Source organism: Protomyctophum parallelum, assembly GCF_964188405.1.
Source record: "Protomyctophum parallelum genome assembly, chromosome: 15".
NCBI lineage: Eukaryota > Metazoa > Chordata > Actinopteri > Myctophiformes > Myctophidae > Protomyctophum > Protomyctophum parallelum.
In genome coordinates this window covers 45210506-45234436 of record NC_139710.1, presented here as the reverse complement: position 1 = coordinate 45234436, position 23931 = coordinate 45210506, and the positions used below count along the sequence as shown (strand labels likewise).

The 23931-nt window shown below is 41.2% G+C and overlaps 1 protein-coding gene across 1 annotated transcript; it reads right to left on the bottom strand.

The window, feature by feature from the left end:
- Positions 1-645: 645 nt before the first annotated feature.
- cabp1a (calcium binding protein 1a) lies at positions 646-19751 on the bottom strand (the record flags this gene model as incomplete). Its single annotated transcript, XM_083783518.1, has 7 exons — positions 646-694; positions 2114-2190; positions 2826-2900; positions 3014-3123; positions 4443-4586; positions 4917-4947; positions 18987-19751. 7 exons carry the CDS (start codon positions 19749-19751, stop codon positions 646-648), a joined length of 1251 nt encoding a protein of 416 aa, XP_083639644.1.
- Positions 19752-23931: the final 4180 nt, after the last annotated feature.

Below are 23931 nucleotides of genomic sequence, written 5' to 3'. Positions count from 1 at the left end.
TAAGCAAAGCTGTGTGTGCAGGTGTATAAACCTTTGTATTTTTATTTTTAGAATAAACACAAAGATTAGTTTTTCTGGTATTTATTGTGCATGTTTTTTGTGTTTTCAACATTTTCAGATGGAAAGAGAAGAAAATGCGTCTCCTGTGTAAACATGTTTTGTTTTTCTACAGTTAACTTGACAAGAAGTTCCTGTTCATTTCATAAAACACATAATATGCAAATGTGCATAATGTATTCTAGAATTATTTGTCTTTGGCATGCATAAAAATACACAGATTTGGGAAACTGTGTGAACACTATGTTGACACATACAGAACAGGTACAACTTCGTACACATCCACTCTAAGACATAATTCACATGACGCAAACATTAGCACTTTGCTAGTTTGACTGTAAACAAATGCTGTCAATCTCACAATCAAGTGTGTGTGTAAAACGCTTTAATTATTGGTAGCTTTGGAAGAGATTCCCATGCTTGTAAACATTGATGGAACTGTCATGTATCCTAGGAAAATCACACCTGTGTGAACTGAGCGGTGCAACTATACGTACTGTACTGTAGTACACATACTACTAAATGGGTGTACTACTACTGTACTAGTGGGCAATGGGTGTGTGTGCCGCCCAACAGTGCCACCCCAGGTCACAGAGCACTACTGCAGCTGTCCGTGCTGAAATGGACATACCGGTACCTGTACACGGGGACAGACACAGACAGACATAGCTGCGTGTTGGAGCGGTTAGGCACCACTCAAAAAGAGGAATAACACATGAGAACAATGTTTTAGAGTGGAGTTTACATCCAGGGAGCTCATTTCATAGCCCAGGCCAGATTGTGTTGCTTTCTTCTGTGGGACAAGACAAGCACAGGGACAATTCATTGAGGTTCACATAGTCACAATATACTGTAGATCAACACTAGGGAGCACCAACATAACACAAAGGACATTCCGATAAAAGGTGACACTTTTGAACATGAACAGTGAACTAGGTTGGCACAAGTTTGCACATACAAAGTGGGAAAAGACTCAATACACTCAACACAGCACTCGTCTTTTACATATTATCTATAAACCTTGGTCTCCAATTCATATACACTTTAAGTGGAGAACATTCTACTAGACACAATAATTCCATGTAGTCGTCAGACAAAAAAATAACATCTGTACATACAGTAACTTATATAATTTATGAGAATTAAAGTGCGAAACCTATGACATCGACAATCACCTGTTAGGCTACAGCAAATCCTTTGCCTCAGTTTGGAGGCGTTTTCAGGAAGAACACTTTTTAAACAGAAAGTGTGAGGTCATCCCTTTCTCCAGAGAGGTCAAGGAATTTCAATTCCAGTATCATTCAGGTTGGGATAGCTCAGAGCTCCCAGCACCCCCTGTAAGGTTCATTATACTCCATCGCAAGAATAATAAAATAACTGTTCTACAAGTAGATCAGCTCTTTTTGGCAAGCAACACCATTGTACTAGAGTATAAATTAGGAGGCATTCAACTGACAAGTATACAGAGCTGCTCACAGGATGACATTCAGTGCTAATAATGTTCGGAACGGTTTCTTTGTCCTAGCGAGACATCATTCGTACGAACTCTGTGAAAAGAAATGATGATGGCAAAAGTTTACTTGTACTTCTTGTCCAACATAGGATATGCATGTATACATGAAAATAACACAGCCCAGCAAGCCAAATTACGTTATGATGACGTTCTCTGGTGACTCTGGTGACGTTCAGGACTAGGCCAGATCACAGCCCATATGGGGATGATCATTACGTCATTTCTAGGACGTCTTCACCATGTGAAATTATATAGCTTATTCTGGGTCAGATCTGACTAGTTATCTGACTCTCTCTGATTCATCCAGGGATGTCGCGTCGGTCTAGTGGGCAGAATTTATGTTGGTTGAAATCAGGTGATATTCTGGGCCAGATCTGACTAGTCTTGGTTTGACTTGATCTGGCCCCAATCGAGACGTCACTAATTCGTCCAGGTCCTAATCGTGCTTGCTGGGAGTGTAACTACACGTTATACCAGCATACAGCATAAACATTACACATATAACTGCAGTATAATGAGGCTATATATGCATAAAAGGTTAACTTGCCTTCAAAATCAACAAGCCCATCTCCATTCAAGTCCACGTCCCTCAGGATATCTTCAATATCCTTATGACCAACCTGTGCGCTCACAAACACACACACACACACACACACACACACACACACACACACACACACACACACACGCAGTTCAATTTCAGTTTACTCATAGTGAAACTCAAAGAGTTTCTGCACACTTTACAAGACGATAAAAACATAGTTGTATGTGCATGCATGTACACATACATACACACCCATGCACATAGACATGCCCACATACAGAATATCAACACATGCACATACCTGTAGACAGTGCACATGCACGCACGGGTCGCATGCACACACACACACACATACACACACAAGGGGTGTCACACTCGCCAAATCCAGGATTAATTTAGACTTTTCATTTTAAGATCACAATTCAATTACATTTTTGATTTCAACTTTTTAAATCACAGTGTTGAATAAAAGAGGACAATTCCAATCCTGGTGTCTTATACCAGGCGAGGAAACTGTTGAGTCTTATTAGCCTGCCCTAATAAGTCTCTAAAGACAGCTGGTCCAGAACGCTGCTGTGCTTGTACTGATTGGAACTAGACATTAACCTCTCAAATAGAAAATATAATTTAAATTTAAATTACATTTTTCTTCTGACTGCAGTGTCAGACACCCCTACATACAGTAAGAGAAATGATCTAATGTGCTCATACCTGTTGCCCTAACAGCTTTCTCATAGCCTCTCTGAGCTCAGATGTGCTTATTGCTCCATCCCCATTAGTGTCAAACTGAGACAAGGCCAGATGTCAAAGAAAAAGGAAACAGAGAACAAAATGAGAAAAGGATGAAAAGGTAAAAATGAATAGTGTTGAATAAATACAATACAATTATAGATTCTCACCTCTCTGAAGGCCTCTTTTAATTCTTTTATACCAATCATGTCTGCAGTTTCTGCCAGGAGTTTTGGGCCCATTAAATCAACAAAATCCTCAAAGTCGACTTGCCCTCCCACTTCGGAAAAAAAGAGAAATGTAATACAATTTGAATATAATTCAGAATATAACAGTATTGCAAACACAGTAAAACCCTGAGTATTAAAGGTGCTGAAGGTTTCGTTAAAATAAGTGTTAAATAGCTTACGCATACACTATTACCCTGAGAATCATTGGTAATGTCTGTTCAAGAATAGCCTGGGATCAATACTATTTTCGGGTTTCTGATCTGGTAGGAGTGTAAATAACATTAAGCCAGTAAGGCTATCCAATGTTGAAGCTGCCACTACTTACTGGCGAAAAGAGGAACTGCAGCACTTTGGACGGACGTTCACGTCATGTATGATGTTTGAGGTCCGGGCTTTGAGGTCCGGTTTAACTTCATTGAGTTATAATTGTACTTCCGGCAGTCTTCCGGGTGCTTCAAAACGCCACTGAGCAACTTCCATCGAAATGAATAGCGGGGGGGGGGGGGGGGCATGGCTAACGCTCCGGTTCGGTCGCTATCCTTTTATTACTCTATGGCCGGAACCCACAACCAGAATAACAGGGGTCTCTCCAGTTCTAACAGAAGGGCTAACAATATCATCAAATCAAGAGAGAGAACTTCCGGAGGATACAGGATAAACAAGTGAAATTGGAAGTGACCAAAAAAAAAGAGCAGAAAAATGTGTAACACAAGCTGACACATGATCTTTGTGGGCTTCTCTCCCCTGATTGGATAACATGTGTAACCCACTAAAGAGCAGGAGAGAAGGGGAGACCTGTGTTACTATACAGTAGTATACACTACTACAGCAGCAATGATTACTACCAATATATTGACCTTTTGTTTTAAACAAAAAAAAACACTTTATTTCAGCAATATTTGGAGTTACATCATGGCAAGGTGATGACACAATCCAATCGCTTTAATTTTAACTCTGAGAGTGCACACTGTAGACCCATGAGGATTCCATTTCAGACATAAATGATGACATTTAGGAGTTTGCAGTGACTCTGTTTGTGTCTCTCTCAATTTCTGAATTTGTAAAACAACTCTACTCTCTACTCTTCATTTGACCACCGCACTCTGACTTTATCAAATAAATAACGGTAATGGGTCGCACACACAAAGACTGCATTTCAATAATTTATTCTTGCATTTTGAACAGGAGACAACGTTTCGGCTATCCAGCCTTCATCAGTGATGAAGGCTGGATACATTACCGTTAATATTTTTAAAAGAACATCTAAAATGTAATAAACAGAACGTTAAAAGAAGAAAGAAAAGAGTTTGCAGTGTAATGTACGTCCAATGTTTATATGTAATATAGTGTAAAAAACAAAACAACTTACAGTTCATGTTGATCTGCTGGCTCATTTCTATGAGCTCCATTTCGGTGGGCATGTATCCCATAGTTCTCATACAGTTTCCTAGGTCTTTACAGCTAATGAAACCATCTTTGTCTTTGTCAAACTCCTTGAATGCATCCCTCAGCTCTGATTGAGAGATTCAAAATATTTGTTTTCAGATACTATTTTGCACATGCACATTAACACCAAAAGCACACATGCAGATCAATGCGCGCACGCACGCACGCACGCACGCACGCACGCACGCACGCACGCACGCACGCACGCACGCACGCACGCACACACACACACACACACACACACACACACACACACACACACACACACACACACACACACACAGAGTAGACTACGTAAAGTGAGCAATATCTAAAACACATAAAAACACAGCTGACCTGATTTGACTGATCTGATTTCAAGATATCTTGAGAGGAAGAGAAAGTCAAAACAACTCACCATCCATTTCCTCTGGCCTCAGCTCTCTGTCCTATAGGGAAACAAGATTTGGCATCAGAACAACATAGATATCCTTTCAATAAAACGTTTTCAATCATCCAAGTAATTACAGTAACACCATCAGAACAAAAACAATATTTTAACGCCATCATAACAAGCCCAGTTAATTGTACTAATAAAGTATCCTGCGAGCTCAAGAAGCCTTCCTTTTAGTTAAATAACCCCCACATTATTAACACCACACTCCTCAGTTTGCAAAGGTAACCTAAATTCAAACATACCGGTGACAAGTCTGTGACCATTTTGACTCCTAAGCCAGAATCAGCAAATTGCTCCATATCAACTCTCTATCTACTTGGTGAATCTCAAGTGAAAATGACACCTAATTGTACAGGATGGCATAACTGAAAAGTGCCACTCTCACACTCTTGATGAAATAAGCGAAACCCCTCAATCCTACGATAATGATCAAGTGTGGCTGGGAAACGCATCCTCACACTGAAGAATGTTGCCGTTTTATTTTTTTCACCTCATGCTCACAATGACTGCAACCTTTAAAGGGCACAGAGAGGGAGAGACATATCCCAGAGCCCTCAGGGGTTAACAGCGGGAGCAGTGAGAAGTGTAAACACAGCACTCAGTCTTGACGTGCAAGCCCAAGAACTGCCTGATCACTGAACCACTGACATAGAAAACACAGGAGGCACATGGACTGATGGACGAGACACACGTCACAACATCTTTAGCAGCTCTATCAATCCTTCAGCCTGTGGTGGCTAAAACATTTGCACCTGTCAAGACAAAATACAATGTTCTGACGTGCAGTATTTTTATAGATAGTCTGACAACTCAATTACATGCACAGTTTGCACACTGTTGTAACAGGTAACATTGTACAAAAACAAACATTCTAATGCAACAGCAAACATATTGACAGATTACATCTTTCTATTCATCCTTTGCATTGTGCAGCACTTTAAAAAAATGCAACACATTGTTAATTGTTAGTTATCCTTTGAAGCATCGTGAACTTTGCATTGCAGTATTGTACATTGTTTTCACGGTGTGGCTTTGCAGAGGCTAGCTGTCTGTAGTTGTGGTAATCAAGTCTGGCAGTGTGCCGTGGGTTCGACTCCCGATCCCGACGGCCGTTACTGCATGTCACCCCCCATCTCTCTCCCCATTTCCTGTCAGCCTGTCAGTCTGTCCCTCCAAAAATATAAAATGAAGGTGAAAGCCACAAAAAAAACATAAAAAAGAAAAGAAATCACACCTGTGTGAAGTGAGGGGCGCTCTTATCATCGTACATCATCTCATTCCGGCCAATCACAATTTGTGTCATGTCATCATGACGTAAAATAGACAATATGACGTAAAATTGGTTTGAATCTGCGGCCTGACAGCGTGTCGCAGGTTTGAGTCCTGATCCCGACGGCCTTTGCTCATTCCCAATCTCTCCACTATATCCTTTCAATAAAGAAAAGAAAAGCCCAAAAGAATATTTAAAAAAATAGACTATTAGTGACAAACTTTTTATATATTTTTAAAATATTTTAACACAAATACGGTACGGGGGTGTCATATTAACTTGGGGGGTCCTTGACATGAATACATTTTTTTTGAGAACAACTGGTTTAAACAACATAGAAAAAAAGAAAAGGCTCACAACTACCAATATTCTCAAGCGACTTTACAGAAAAACAAGCCCAAAGTTGCTTATAATAAGCAGATCCTGACCCTGACCAACCTTTAGGAATCTTTAGTCAAGACATCACCCTACGAACAAAATTGATATTTTTGTATGGCAGAGATGTTAATACAATATAACAACTTCATCTGCAGTGGTTGGAGGTGGTCTCTGCAGTCTTCCATTGAGAAATGTAGACCCTAGCGATTGCTAGCTCATAAGCAGGTAGCTTAGGTCAGAATCCCACACAAGTCTCTTTAAATATTTATTATTTTATATTATAAAATATAAAATTTGCATTTGTGCGTGTCCACACTTACGTACAGGCTGCCTGCCCTTGGCCAAGGCTTTACTCAGGTAGATGCAGGTTGACCCCAGTATGTTGCTCATGAATGTGTAGCTTTGTGTCATGGACACTAGAGAGTCCCTCTGGCCCCTCTCCTCACAGGAAAGCACCCCTCTGTACCTTTGCTCAACATCCTGGAGCATCTTTCCAGAGAGGTGCCGGTAAGGGGGCAGAGACAGTGTTAGAGACCCATAGTAGCTTCGGGATAGAAAGGACATAAACAAAGCTGGTGAGGGAATGTGTGAAGGAGTCGATCCTTGTCAGTGAATGCATTCTTCATTCTTCAGTGCTCCCTGTAAGAGTGCTCCGGATTCTATGAAAAATAATTATGTGAGTGAGAGACAGACGGTGTGAAACAGAAATACAAGGTGAGAAAGACGATCCGTCCACATGTGGCCAACTTTCCACTCATTCATCATAAACAGTTTACTTGCCACACTGTGTAGACTGGCACCCAACGCCTATACACTGTCACAGGGACAGTAAACACACATACTGTAGAGGCAAACGGGACGAACAACTACTGTAATGCACAAAAGAGCAGGATATACACACTGGGCTGAACACAAGAAAGAAAACCTTCTGCCCCTGCAGAAAACATTATGAGATATTTCCTTCTGTATCACGTTGAACACCAACCACATCTCTGCCAAAATCTGATAGTTGCTGTGAAGGTTTGACAGTTATTTACTTAGAATGACGCAGTGCAATGCTGGCTTACAGAATTTATATTCGGAAATATCTTCATATCAACAAGTATGAGTGACCGATGTTACAGAAAGCGAGTTACCTTAATAAATCCTACCACCAAAAATTAAAACTAAAAACTGACTTTTGTCTTAACTGCTTTCTGTGAGGCCATGTCTCACAAGTCATGCCATGTTTGGACATAATACAAATCAAACACAAAAAAGTTGAAGATCTCTCTCTCTCTATACTAGATCTCTCAGTAGGGAAATGTAATGGTCCACATGCAACTAATATATAACACTACTACACAACACTGCAAATAAACATGCTTTAAAGAGGTGCAAAATGAAACATTTCCATGCACGCAATGCTGGCATAATGCCATTTAAGTCCATCATGTTCAACAAAGTAGGCTAATTAGTTCAACTCAGAACACCACACAAACTCAATCCATTTAGTACACACAGCAGTGTTAGCAAAGGAAGACATGGTGACATTGTCAATATACAGACAACACCCTTACCTTTCTAACGGGATATGCTAAGCAGTTTCCCATAGCAAAGGAAAATACTGTCTCTACAAAGACCATGAGGATCTTTCTCCTGTAAAGGCTATGGTTTGATAGATAAAAGAGCAGACTCTAGTTTCACAGAGACCCATGTGGGGAAAAAGCTGCTCATCCGTTCATATGGCTGGTTTAAGAAGAAGTGCACTGCATGGTAAAACAATCTGGTATGAATGAAACTAACAATGGGAAGAGTAATACAAACTGAAAGAGAGAGAGAGAGGTTAGGGAGGAGAGTGAAGGGAAGGAGGGGGAAGATAGAGAGTGATAGAAAAATACTTGGGGTATAAATGAGTGGATGGAGGGAGGGAAGTAGTCACGCACGCACGCACGTGCACACACACACACACACACACACACACACACACACACACACACACACACACACACACACACACACACACACACACACACACACACACACACACACACACACACACACACACACACACACACACACACTTCTCGTACATGCTTCGATTGTTTAGTTAATGTACTTGAGAATTCTGGGAAATAGCTATGTTTATTACTGGATAACAGATATTATATGATATCATAGATGGAATGATATCACTTTGAGAACACACAGGCAGAGACAGTGAATAAAAGCAAGAACTTATTTAGAAATGGTCAGAAAATGTTCATATATATATATACAGTATATAGGCATTATTACATTATTAGTTGCTACATAGCCCTTTATTGATCCGGAAATTCAGTCGCAACGGCAATTACAGCTGTCATAAAAACACAAGCACTGACAATAAAGAACACAGTAGATAAGAAAATGGGGGGGGGGAGCTACAGAGATTTAAAAAAAAAGAGGGCCAAAAATAGAAAGTCATATCATGAGCAAGATTCACATTGGTCATTCATTAGTTTTTGGACCGAGCAGAACAGCTGGTAGTGGAGTGACCGTTGGCATCATTGTACAGCTTCATATGAAGGACTGACTGAGTCCATTGGTCCTCTGTGGTGTGGGGGTGAATCATTTTGCGTACGCCACAGAACTGGCACTTCCATCCTCCACCACCTCCACATCAACTCCAGTCCTCCACTCTCACCCCCCATTTAGATGGTACGCAAACTGCATGATGGTCATGGTAGTCCCTCACCCGCGGTTTCAGGACCAGTCGCTCCAAGGTCTTCAGGGCATGCGATGTCTGAGCAACCGTCCTGTACTTATTAAGGAACTTCTGAACTGGGACAGTGCACGAGGTTTTACAGGTTACAGAGACCATCCGTAGCCATGGGGAGGCTGAGGTTGAAAAGGTCCCGGAGCGGGATGCTAACTGGTCAGTTCACACCTTTAGAACCAGTGGGAGTTGATGTTCTCCGGAGCTACAGACTCACACCTCACTTGGTTGGTCTTGAGGATCAGGGGTGGAGGGCCTGCCGCTGCAACAAATGGACGGTTGCCCTCATCGTCGCTGTAAGGGTCAGCCAAAGTTGCTGCTACTGTTGTGCCAGGTGCCCTCTCCCTGAGCGGCCGCTGCCTGGAGCCACCATCCAGAGCTGCCTACAGCAACTCATATGTTTGACTACTTCAAAACACTCAAGGCCTCACATCTTTTAAATACTAGGTGTTATTTAAATACCAGGTTTTGATCTGTTATAGTTTCGACCCGTTATAGTTACAGCACATACCTTTTTCTGACATTACTCAACCTTACTTACTCTAACCTTGCACTTTGTGAGTCGTTCTGGTCTTCTGGATAAGAATGTCTGCTAAAAAGGTGGTATAACAACACAGATTGTGTTGTTATACCACCTTTATAGAGACCAAAATCCAGGTATAGGAGAAAAGTAGTTTAAAAGATAAGCAAGAAAGGGGACACTTTGAAGCATCAGCATATGCATATTGTAAGCTATACTATACTATAAATCTGTGTCTGACTATATTACATTTGCTTCACAGGTGCATCACAGCAGGTGCATTATACTGTTCTAAGTACTAATGCTTGTGAAAATATCAGACAAGCCCTATAAAAAACAAAAAATGAAATTAACTTATTGTCTCCACCAGGCCGAAGGCATGGGGGGAGAGTATGTTTTGCACTCCGTCCGTCCGTCCGTCCGTCCGTCCGTCCGTCCGTGTGTGTGTCCGTCCGTCCGTGTGTCCGTGAGCAACTAATCTCGGCCACCATTAACCCGGTCCATGCCAAATTTTGCACACACACTCCCTGGATGCCAACGATGAACCTCTGCCCCAAACTTTCAGAACGGCCTGTTATAGCGCCACCAGGAGGCCGCTTTGTGCAAAACAAGTTTTTGCACAGTACACCTACAGATTTTGTCCAAACATCACGCAAATTGGTACACAGTCTCTCTAGAGCCATTCAACGAAACGGGTCTTTCAGATTTCTCAGACTCCATCCTGATTGGTTAAGATTGGCTTCCAAAGTTCACAGGAGTGCTCCGTTTCAAACAAAATGCTGCAAATCATGAACACATCGCGTGATTTCCGTGAAATTCTGCACCCACATTCCCACTAGGCCGAGGACGAAATGCCACATGAACAATTTCAATTCAGCCTCAAGGTGGCGCTATAACTGGCCGAAAAGTGATTTTACCTCTAACTGCACGGATCTGTGGATAACTTTGTATGCCAACTCCCTAGAGGCCAAGGAAAAACATTTGCCTGGAATCTGGAATCTGCTCTTTATAGCGCCACCAGGAGGCCGACATATGTAAAACACATTTTCTATTATTACTCCTTCAGATTTTATCCAAATTTCACGCAAATCGGTACACATGATCTCCATAGTCATGTGATCAAGACAGGTTTGTTTGATTTATCATATTCCATCCTGATTGGCCACGATTGGCTCCTACAGTTTTCAGGAGTAGCCCGCTTTGTACAAATCGCCACAACTCATCAACGCAGCGTCCGATTGCGATGAAACTGTGCACGCATATTCCCACTAGGCTGAGGAAGAAATCCTGGTGGAGACCTGTGCCCAGAAGGGCACTTTTTCTAGTTTAACCTGTAAGGTTCATTCTTATTTACAGCAAGCTCCAGCCCAGTGTATTCCTCACCTGCACTTTCCCTCGCAAGGGAATTCAGCAGGACTGTGACACAGAAAGGAAAAGAAGCATTCCTTATGCAAGACAGACTTCAGAAATCTAATACAGAAATCGAATTTTGCTTTCTGTTATCTTTAAGTAGTTAGTTTATTTAGTTTTAGTTAATTAGTTAGTTTATTTATCTCAGTCATTTACAGTACAGTACATTTCAGAATGAGGGTTTCAGAATTACAGTTTGACTGAAAAGGTTTGGGCTGAAGCCGAAGCTTATTATGCCCACCTTTTTAATGATTCAAATAATAGAAGGGAAAAAAAGGAACAGAAAAAAACAAAAACAGGAACAATAGCAATGGGAAGAACTGATTCTCTGTAGTGTTGTGCTTCTTGTATACCAATGATGAACAGAAATGTATTATTTAGCTTATATGCCTTATACTAGTTACGTTACGCCCACATAGATTTAACTTTTTTAAAGCGTACTTTTATATTTGAAGTGGTTGTTTCAAATATAGTGTATATTTTTATTCTTGTTTACTTTTACTGCATATGTGTTTGTATATTTATGTTTGAAGTGGTTACTTCAAATAATTTATTTTATTTATATATTATTTTTATTTATATCATTTTGTAATATCTACTGCCTATGCATATTGTATATATTAAAGTGATTTTATATATTTGTCAATTATCATAGCTTTATATGATCTTTTAAATGTTCTTATGGAGTTGCTCTCTTTTAGTTCTGTATTGAGTTCGTTCCACAGATTCACCCCAATGGCAGATAGACATCTCTCTTTTGTGTCCTTGAGATTTTGATGATTTTTTTGAATATTCCAGTTCTTCTGAGTTCGTATCTACTCTCCCTGGGTTTGAACAGATCCTGCATGCAGGTTGGAAGTAGCTTATTGTAGATTTTATACATTATTGTAGCTGTGTTGAGGTTGACTAGGTCTTCAAGTTTCAGTTTGTTGTTATTTATAAATAGTGTATTTGTTGGTGCACAATATTCAGCCAGATTAATTATTCTTATTGCTTTTTTTTGTAGGAGAAAAATGGGATATATTATTTTTTTGTATGTGTTTCCCTAGATTTCAGCACAGTAGGTTAAATAAGGCAGTATTAAGGAGTTATAAAGTGTCTGGAGTGATTTTGTATTAATAATGAATTTCATTTTATACAGAATTGCAATGGTTTTTGATATTTTGGTTTTTAAGTTGTCTATATGGTATTTCCAAGTGAGTTTGTTGTCAATAATAATTCCTAGAAATTTTATGTGGGTTGCTTGTTCAATTTCCTTGTTGTTTATAGTTAATTTGACTGATGTATGTATTTGTTTATTACCAAAGACAATGAATGTTGTTTTGCTGATGTTTAGGGACAATTTATTGATGTCAAACCATATTTTTAGGATTTTTAGGTCATCCTCTACTACCTGCATGAGGTGCGCAAGGTCTGGCCCGGAGTAATACAGACTGGTGTCATCAGCAAAAAGTACACAGTGGAGGTCCTGCAGGGCCTCACAAATGTCATTTATGTATAGGATAAATAGCTTTGGGCCAAGGACGGAGCCTTGGGGAACTCCAAAGGTTACTGGGAGGGTGTTAGAGTCTACTCCATTTATATGTACAAATTGCTTTCTTCCCACAAGGTAGCTTTGGAGCCAGGTTAGGGCGATTCCTCTGATTCCATATCTATATAATGTTTTAAGCAGTATCTCATGGTTGATTGTATCAAAGGCTTTCTGTAGGTCTATGAAGACACCCACCGTGTATTTCTTGCTGTCTATTGCTTCTAAGATGTTTTCAACTAGCTCCGTTATTGCCATTGAGGTGGATCGGTTAGCCCTGAACCCGTACTGATGCTCATTTAACAGGTGATGTTTATCTATGAAATTGTCAAGCCTTTCCACAAAAACCTTTTCTATTATTTTGGAAAATTGGGATAGCAGAGAGATCGGTCGGTAGTTGGTAAGTTGGTGTTTGTCGCCACTTTTAAAGATAGGAATTACTTTTGCGGTTTTCATTTTGTCTGGAAAAATGCCTGTTTGAAATGATAGGTTACAGATGTGCGTAAATGGTGTTGCTATTGTCTCCATTATATCTTTTACTATTAGCATGTCAATATTGGTATTATCTGTAGACTTTTTGGTTTTAAAATGATGCACAATTTTTAATATTTCTTGCTAATTTACGCTGCCAATGAAGATGGAGTGGGGGTTCATCTGAATCAGTCTGTCATCCAGACCGTCCTGATGTCTCTGCTCCTCAATTTCGCCTGCAAGATTTGGTCCAACATTTCCGTCTCATTTTCCATTATTTTGTTGTTTGTTTTTGAAGAGGTTTGGGTGTTTGGCTTTGTCATTTTTAATTACGCTATTCAATATTTTCCACGTTCCTTGTATATTATTTTTATGTTGATCCAGTAGTTTATGGTAATAATCTTTTTGACTAGTTCTTATTTGTTAATTTGTTTTTATACGTTTTATATCTAGTTTCCGTTTCTTTGGTTCTATCCTTTAGAAATGTCTTATAGTTGATTCATTGTTTTGCATGTATTGTGGATACCATTTGTTATCCATGGCTTCTCGTGTTTTCATTTTCATAGATTATTGATGTACATAGTATCAATGAAATCAATTTACAATTTACAATTTACAATTTAGGCATTTAGCAGACGCTCTTAATCCAGAGCGACTTACATTTAAGCAAGAACAAAGCATGGGAATACATCACATAAAAAGCATTTATCATGAAACATGCGTAAGCTAAGAAAGTAACAGTGGAATATTTATGTAGTGAAACTATACATACACTATACATGTAAACTATACATCTTTACTACTATGCTATATATGTGTACTATGGCGTGCTATGACTACATACAATACAATTACAGTGCTGTCTACATAACATGCTATAAGTCTGTATCAAATGCTATATAATCCAACAGAAATGCTATCTAAGGGTTTAGGGTAAGTGCTAAGGGCCATGATGGAGTCTGAAAAGGTGGGTTTTCAGGCTACGGCGGAAGATTGGGAGTGATGCTGCAGTTCTGACTGCAATGGGAAGTTCATTCCACAGTTTTGGAGCCAGAAGGGAGAAGAGTTTGGGACGTGTGGAGCGTTGTCCCGGCGTTTTTAGTGAGGGTACTTCCAGCTTCCCTGCGTTGGCTGATCTGAGTGCGCGGGAGGGTTTGTAGGGTTCAATCATACTTGTAAGATATGGGGGAGCCATACCTTTGGTTGCTTTGAATGCCAGCATCAGAGTTTTGTATTCTGTGCGGGCAGCGACTGTTTTACTGTGTCCATGGGAATTAAGAAGGTCAACATTGTAGTCACCACAGGTTATGTGTACCTTGGTGGACCTAATGCTGCCAAACATACTGTCGAGTGAGGCATTGAATGTGTTAAGACATGTCCCGGGGGATCTGTAAACACATGTAGTTAGTATATTTTTTTAATTTTCAGCAGAAATTTCGACCGTAATGCACTCAAGAATATTATCTATGTTGGTTGTCATTTCTTTCACCAGACTACATGTTAATGTTGAGTCAACATAAATTGCAACTCCTCCTCCCACTTTATTCGTTCTATTCGATGTAAATAGTTCATATCCTTCCATTTGTACACTTTGGATTTTGTCATTATCGAGCCAAGTCTCGGAATTTTTTAAACTGGCATAGGTAGTCTTTTATGTCTTTAAAATGTTTGTTTAGGCTTCTGCTGTTAAAATGTATGATTGAAAAATCTTCGTCCATTTTTAGTCCTTTAAACTGTGCATCTGTGTAGTATTCACAGCTGGTACTTATATTATTGTAGAAATTGTTTTCAGGGTCTATTTCATTTCCATGCTCGTATGGTTTGTACTCGGCGGGGTCAAAGTTTGTAAAGCTGAAATGTTCATATTTATTACAGAGACAATTTACAATTTACAATTTAGGCATTTAACAGACGCTCTTAATCCAGAGCGACTTACTTACAGAGGTTCTCTAGCTGTTCTCCACTGACTCTGCGGTTACTAGTTTCATCAAAAACATCTTCCTCCATATTTCCAAATGTAAGAAATGGGTTTTCTTCAATGTCTGCCATTATGATATGGATAAAGGGTTATAGCATGTTGCACAGCATAGAGTACACACATGCAGCAGTACCTCAATGCAGCAGTTCCCCCAAACACAGGGTTATAGCTTGTTGCAATTTTCACAGCATAGAGGACACACACGCAGCAATACCCCCAAACATAACACACGCACCCGCAAGGAAAGGGAGAGAGAGGGGGGCAGACAGGAGAGCGCAAGAGAGTGGGAGAGGGAGAGAGAGAGAGAAAGAGAGGGGCAAAGAGAGAGAGAGAGGGAGGGGCAGAGAGAGGGACAGAGCGAGAGAGAGGGAGAGAGAGGGGGAAGGCGAGAGAGAGAGAGAGAGCGAGGCACATATCCGTCCATGTAGTGTAAACTGATCCAATAGAAAAGAGAAAAAAAGAGAAAAAATGAAATAGCTTGAGTAGGCCTAGTATCCTTGCATGCAAACCAAAAAACAGCAGTAGGATTGCAAGCCGAAAAAGTAACGTATGACGCAAAAAAATGCGCAAAAATAAAGTACGTCCAGCATAGTCTGAAACAATATCCAACGAAAAAGTTAGGGAGGCATCCATGCACTGTTTTCTTATATCCTAGTTCAACAGAAAATGTCATGCAGTAACTCAAACAGTTAGTGTATCCATGCATTGGAAAAACATTTAGCATCCGTGCAGTCTCCATGGAAGAGTTAAGAGAAATATCCAGAAGGAAAGTCATTAGAACAAAATAAGCGGTCAGAAGGATCTATGCAAAGTATGTAGCGAATGATGGTTGTTATGCACAAAAATAGATGTGGAAAAATAAATCTGTGATTCACGGAGGCCTCTGTGCCATCAGATTCAAGTTTCATTGTATTATGTTTGCACATTAGGTGTCATATTGGTCGAGCTCGCTGAGATCTCTTACCCTGACCACCTTCTCCTCTTCTGGCGTGAGTCCGTTCAGTTTTATGTAGACATTGCAGTTTCTTTTCCATGTTGCCTGTTTCTTTCGGAGTCGCGCTTCTCTTGCAATTTCTGCATTCCTTTGGTTCAGGTGCTCATTCAAGAAGACAGTTGTGCCTTCTAATTTCTTTCGCTGCATTAATAGCTCCGTTTTGTGCTTTCGGTTTGCAAAGCGAATGATGATTGCGGGTTGGTTTTTTTTGTCCCTTCTGGGAAGAGTGTGGCAGGCGGATAGGTGGTTCGGGTCCAGGTGAATATCTTTGCTTTCCAGGAAAGTTACAACCTGCATTTCGAGGCTCTGGTGCTCCTCGACCTGGTCATCTTCACCAACAACCCCGCCCTGGGCCACTGCTCTTGAATAGGATCGCGGCTTTATCTCCATTCCGTTGATAATCACATCATCTTTTCTTGAGTACTGTTCCAAATCGCTTACTCTGTGCTCCAGGACCGTTATTTCCTTGTCCTTTTCTTTTACGAGGATTTTGAGTTGTTTCACCTCGTCCATGAGATCTGTTAGCTCCGTTTGTTGCTTCCCAACTTTAGCTAGCTCCTCCGTCATTATTTTCAATGATTTTCGGATCTCCTCTATGTCTTCCTCCAGCTTAGTTGTTTTACTCGGGGCCATTGTAGATTCCTTTTTTGTTGATTCTGCACCAATTCTTTCCTTAATTCAGTTTTCAAAATGTTTGAGCAGCGGTCCTCACGACGCCACCAACTCGCTCACGTCATGTCACATGACGTCATGTCAGGAGGTATGGGGACAGTGAGAGGAGGGGTACACAAACCACACAAGCACTCACGCATGCACAGTTGCACACACGCACACACACTGTCGTTCCCTGCCCCCCGCCCGCCATCTCCCATTAACCACTACCTTCAGCAGCAGCAGACAAACACAAGCCAAGGTCACTGTGACCTAGTGGACACACAATGGAAAAAAGCTATGTAAAAAGTAAAAACATCTGAAATTAATATAATAAATGGAAAGGGGGACATTGTGTACATTTATTCACATCTATTACATCTATTAAAGCAATCCTTTTAAAATCTTGCTTCTAATAAAGGAAGCATTGATGATATGTCAAAACCTTATGTTGTTCCATCTTTTGCAAAATCAATGATTTTCTACTATACCAGCACACCTACTATACCAGCACACCCAGCAGAGACATTTATAAATAGCCCATAAGCAGTGCAATAGTATCTGTTTTCTTTGTATTATTCAAACTGCACAGTGTGTGGATGTCTCAAATCACATTTTCTCATCTCTTTCCCACATAATTGTTTCCCCTAAGACGTCATTCAATATGAGCCAATGTTTTTTCACAACACGACTCACAGATTGACTCACAGGATACCTGATCAATATGCTTTCAAGAAGAAAGACGGATCCCTTGCTTTAACACCATTGGCTGATCTGACTTGTTCCACACTGAGCCTGTTCAATGCCCAATAGGGCTGGAAAAACTGGGTTGTGAGTCATCCACCCTATCCAATCTCAAATTATGAACATTCTATACGAAAGCAAGTAGCCTTCAAATGTCAGCTCCAAAGATGCTGCAAAGGAGACTGGCAAGGTGCCACAATAAACATAATGTTTAAACAGGATCTATTTTAAAGCATCAAGATGAACCTTTGTGAGGATTCTTGCTGTGGTCTGTGTGCAAAGAACTGTCTTTGATGTAATTCAAGTTAAGTTGGTTTGGTGGTCTTGGTTGTAATGAAATTTGATTTAAGGCTATTCATGGATGATTGACTCATGATTTTCTTTTCCAGTAGGACTTGTCACCTGCCCACAGTGCCGAAAGTTTCCGAAACCAATTGGTGTTACTGAGTCTGACCATGGTATTACTGTGCTTAACTGACCAGCCAACTGTCCTGACCGGAAACCCCACAGAGAATCTAGGTTGTAGAATATATGAATGTTTCACTTTGAATTATTATATAATGAATTATATCTGTTTTTTTTATTGGTTAATTATGTATCACTCATAGTGTTGTGGCCGTGGCCCTGCTTGTTTGTATATGGGCGTATACTACTATGGTCAGGTTGACCTGGCTGTCTTCATGAACATTTGACTGTATATTATTGCGACCAAAGGTCGCAGATTACTATGAAAACCTGCAAAACCTGCCAGTCGGTTCGTCGGCCACGCCTCCATATATGGTCACGGCTTGTGACATCACGCCTCCATATATGGTTACGCCTCCCGCCCTTCCTCTTCGATGTCTCCCTTTTGACTGATACCTGTCCATTCAAACTCTAGATGGGCCTGCCCCAAAGTTAGCAGTGCAGCCGCGCACGGCAGCCAGAAAAACTAGAGTTCTCAACAGGCCCGAAAATTAAGGCCCGGACCTACCTGGGCCTTCATCAAACCCTGTACACCCAAGACACGCTCTGGCCAGACCTTATCAAACCCTGTACACTCAAGACACTGCCCCCGCTGCCACCCTTAGATCTCTATATATGTTGCTGACCCTGTTCTGGCCAGCACAGACTTCATTCACCCTGCTGGGCGAGTGCTGGCGCTTGCCCAGCAGGGCGAGGTCGCTTCTCGCCCTCAGGGTGTGAATGGTCCACCTGTAGGCCTATAGACTTGATAATGCATGTAAATAATAATTTTGGCTTTCCACCAGCAGAGCAGCTGGTTAGGAAATATAGGAACGTATATTTTATTCATACAAATTATTCCAATAATTAGCCGACAACTTTTGTATTGACTCTACAGGGCCTTACCTGTCCAAACAGCGAATTCAGGATGGTGCGCAAATTGAGATCGGATGCGGTCGACGCCGCACTGGACCTCCGCGACCGACGGGAAGATCTGCTACTGGACAAGGGGACCAGTGAACACGACGAGGACTGGGATGCGATCATACTGACACGGTCGCTGCCACTGTTTGACAAACTGCATCTCTTGTGGTCCTTCCGTTCGAAGAAAGGCGCCGTGTCGTCGTTGCTGTCCGTCAAAGAGGGGATGCTGCTGGGGACTGTGCGAGTGTGCGTGTGGCTGCGATGGTCGTCTGGTGGTGGTGCAGGTGCTGGTGGAGGGTCCTCTCGGTTGTGTTTTCTGCGGTGGTGGTGTCGATGATGATGAGTGGTTCTGGATGACTTGGAGCGCTCCCTCACACTACCTCGCTCCGCTTCACCGTTTTCCTCAGGTGGGTGGTGGTCTCCTCCTGAAACTTGGTCCTGCTGCTGCGGGTCACGCCGAGTGGAGCAGTTCTTACCCCGTGCTGTCGCGGCGTTGTTCCGGCTGAGAAGAAGCGATGGGTGACACAGGGGTCTCCGTGCACTGACATCGCAATCAGCCGACCAGAACGACTCCTCCTGTGGGGCGATACTCTTTGGAACCGCGGTGGTCGGGCGGTGGTGATGGTGGTGGTGCTGGTGACTCCGACGGCTCTCCGTCGTGCGTTCAGGGAGGTGTGTCGCCGGTCTCGCCGATGATTTCAGTGAGGAGGTCGTCGTGGATTCGGATTTAGGGAACGAGGAGCTCATGTCTGTTGTTGTTGTTGTTGTGTCTGCGCGCTTAATTAATAAAATGTCCGTTTTATCCGTTGTCGATTCATAATTTCTTGAGCACGACTGCCTCGTGCAGAGCCTCCCCGTTTAAAGTTGAATTTCACCACCTGATTGGTGATTGCTGGCGAGGAAGCGCGGCTACAGTCAGTGCGCACAGAGTAGACGCGCGCGCGCACAGTGCGTCACCATTGCATGATTGATGACATGCAAACGTAGACAACTTAAAGATATGTGTGGTGTGGTACAGTGGAGGGTGCATGACATGTGGGAGACTAGAGTGAGTAAATAAACTAAATCTAGTGTAATTATGTTCTACTCCTCTTAATTGCCTCAAATAGCCTACAATGGACCTTCAATATTAAAACCCAGCCCTAAAATAAAGTAACTTCATTGAAATGTAAACCCCCAAAGCTGTTCTTTCAGTCTTTGCATTATGAAGAGGGAAATCCCAGCTATATCTTAAATATGAGTGTATTATCCCTATTCACAATGCAGAAAAGATTTAGCTGATCATGAGGTGTATAATTTTTTATACAGTACAAACCCCGACCACATGACCACATCTTGTGGTCGAAAGGCAAGTGCTCTACCGACTGTGTTACCTGGACTGTGCTGCCTGCCCACACCCGGCATAGATAGACTATATTTCTTGTGAAACAACACAAAGTATTTGTTTTACAGTCCTTTGGGAGGTAGAATTGGCATCTCCTTCACTTACCAGTTGTAGTCTCAGGTGTATCAGGAGGATAACATTGTTTCCCCTTTGTTTTGCAGATGGGTTCCCAGATTGCTGTGAGTGTGAGGCTGGTCAGAGGCAAAAGAGAGTTTTAGTTTTGTCTTTTGAGTGCAGCACACATCTCAAAATGTATGTGTGACAAGCGAACATTGAGGCTCTTTGGATGCAAAAATGACCATCAACACTAAATGCATGTTGCTATAAGTAGGCCTATTAGAGGTAACCAATGGTAATTAAGCCGATCGAAGGCACAGAGTGCCATCATTCAGCCCATTACTGTTGAGGCCTAAGGGCCTGCAAGAAAATTAACACTATACATGTTGGTATAGTGATATATTAGAGCACAGCTTTGAGCTTTGTGCGCGGTTCAGTTGGCCATAGACTGTGTATGCGCAGTATGCGGAAGTGTCGTTTACGCCTGCTTTGTGGCCGTGATACGTCACTGCCTTTACCTCTGCACTTTGTGTGCGCACCGCACAGTAATGTGCGCGGTTTGGTTGGCCAAGTCTTAGATCGTGACATATGCGGACTGTGGAGTATGCGGAAGTGCCGTGCTAATTAGTAAGGCAGTTAGGGCCAAGGGGCCAGCTAGGCACTCCAACGTTGAAGCGCTGGGCCCTAGTGGTAAGAGGAAGGACTGCAGGCGGACCCGTGGATTCATGACGAGGAAACCCTGTGCAGCTGGGCTTTAACATTGAGCGCTCGGTTGCACTTACGCATTTGACCTCCAAATTTTGGTGGTCAAATGCGGAAATGCGCCCAAAAAGGCGGTAATAGACGGTCTCTCCGGCGGCTTCAAAACGCCACTGAGCAACTTCCACTGACATGAATAGCGGAGGGGGCGGAGCTTCGCGCCAGTTCAGTCTCTATCCTTTTAATACTCTATGGTTAGGGCCCAGGATGGGCCGGGCCTTAATTTTCGGGCCTGTTGAGGATTTGGGGCGGGCGGGCCCGTCTAGAGTTTGAATGGACATTGGACAGGTATCAGTCAAAAGGGAGACATCGAAGAGGAAGGACGTGTGGGGAAGGATCAACATATGGAATGTTAGGACAGGTCAGCTCCATATATGGAGATCTAAGGGTTTGAGGTTTGAGGTCAGATGTGGAGTTGCTGGCCGACTCCATATATGCAGATCTAGGTGATCATCCAGTCTTCTCCATGTATGACTATCCAGGGTTTGATGAGGTCAGTGTCGTGATCTTCATTATGGAGACAGCCATATATGGAGTGTGTCACAAGGAATGACGGACTGACGGCCATATATGGTGGCGTGACGGATGGACGGACCTGTTTTGCAGGCTTTCATAGTAATCAACAAGTTATACAACCCATACAGTACACAAATATGGAATCAATCACATTACTCTTAAAGAAGAGATACTCTTATTTAGGCCTACACGTCTGCTATACAACTTTAGAACTTACAAGAACAATACGTAACATTACAACAATACAACTTCAGAAGTATAGAAAGGTTGATTGTTTACAGGACCTAAAGAAAAAAGGAGATCATTTTAAGCCATGCAATGAGCTTATCATAAAATGTATGTTACCTTTCTAACAGTGTGTTGAACTTTTCATAATATGATGACCTGGATTTGCCTTACCTAAAGAATGTGCAGGACAGTACATGCAGATAGTACAGGATGTTACGACGTAGCTCTTTTAAAAATCTGTTCCCAACGTACTGCACTCATGAAAATGCTTCCCCCCCCCCACTCAGTCAGCAATCAAGTGCTTTTGGCTTCACACATTGCACATTCCCAGTGTAGTAGTTCTGGCTGAAAATAACCTGTTAATGAAGTCAGCTCTGAATGTGTCATTGCACCCCTACGCCCCCCTGTGCCACTAATATAAAACTACATCTACAGTATATAAGAAGGTAAGCTGAATTTCGGTAGGAAGATGCCTATAGTGTACTGTATATAAACCCACAACATTTCCAACCTCATTGATCCCCTTTTCCTCTACAGGCAACCACTGCAACACAACTGCTGAAACCTATATTATTTTTTGTAGGATTATTCCCCTGCTTTCCTACAAAAATTATCTGTATCTCAGAAACAAAGACCTATAATAACACTAATACTACTAATAATAATAAAGACAAATAGTCTCTCAAGCCCCTTTGTGGTTCTTTAGAGATTATACGGCTTCTTTAGGTTCAAATTTATTTAGGGATAGAACACAAATTACAAAACAATCTATATAAACAATACATCTATATTAAAATACAATGTATTTCCTGCCATGAATTCCCAGGAACTTTCTGTGGAATTCCCATGAACTTTTCTAAGAATGCTCAAAGCTGGAATATCTGCCAAAGGAGCTTCTATGAAGTACTAAATAAAGGGTCTGAATACTTGTGTAAATTACATATTTAAGTTTTTTATTCTTAATAAATTTGCAAAACGTTCTAAAAAATAAATGTCACTGTCATTATGGGGTGTTGTATATAGATTGATGGCATATTTATTTATCAATTTAAAATAAAATATAACACAACCCTGGTGAAAGTAAGGAAAAGTTGAAGCGGTCTGAACACTTCCTGAATCGACTGGCACATATACAGTATGTTCATTATGATTCATTCAGTGAAACAAACAGACAACATGCTGTGTACAACTTCCCTTGAAACTTTGAAAAGTTGAGTTAAATTAAAGGCAGAGTGATTCAGTGCAAGGCAAAGCTTACATTGTAAAATCATACCACTTGATATACGTGATCCATGTGTGATAATAACATTAAACCAAAGCTCCTCTAAGCCCAATGTTCCAATTTCTATCCTATTCAGAGCCAGTGATGTTTCTGACAACTGCTGGTTGAATGAAAATACTTCACCATTTATTAAATTCACATAAATATTGTTCAAAGTTTTTACAAGAACAACTTAAAGACCCAATCCTTAATACAAATGTAAACAAAATGGTAGACCCACCATACGTATAAAGCTAACTTAGTCTCTCTTTTTTTTACTCTAAGGTTGATTGACAGTGCTCTTTCATGTTTTAAGTCATGATTTTTAGTTTGTGCCATATTATTTGTAAACATTAGGAATAAAAATATCTGTATGTTGAATTGTGATGTGATGGAAAGTTGCAAACAGCTATTTTCTAATTGAGTACTTTACACTGATCCATGATTTGTTCTTTGGGAATTAAGGATTGTGACTTTAAGAATGGGTCATTTCACCATATGGTTCTTCAAAATTACAGATGGATGAATAAAACAAAAACAACAACTCACCGAACAATATAAATATCACTTGATAAACAATGAAAGAATATACAATTCAGAATATCAGATCTATGAATGATTTCATAATAGTTTGGGGTTTCTTTTTGTAATAGAAGATGGAATGCAACTGTAAATCAAGACAACACAAATACTACATGGTTGAAGACAATCATTTCAAAACA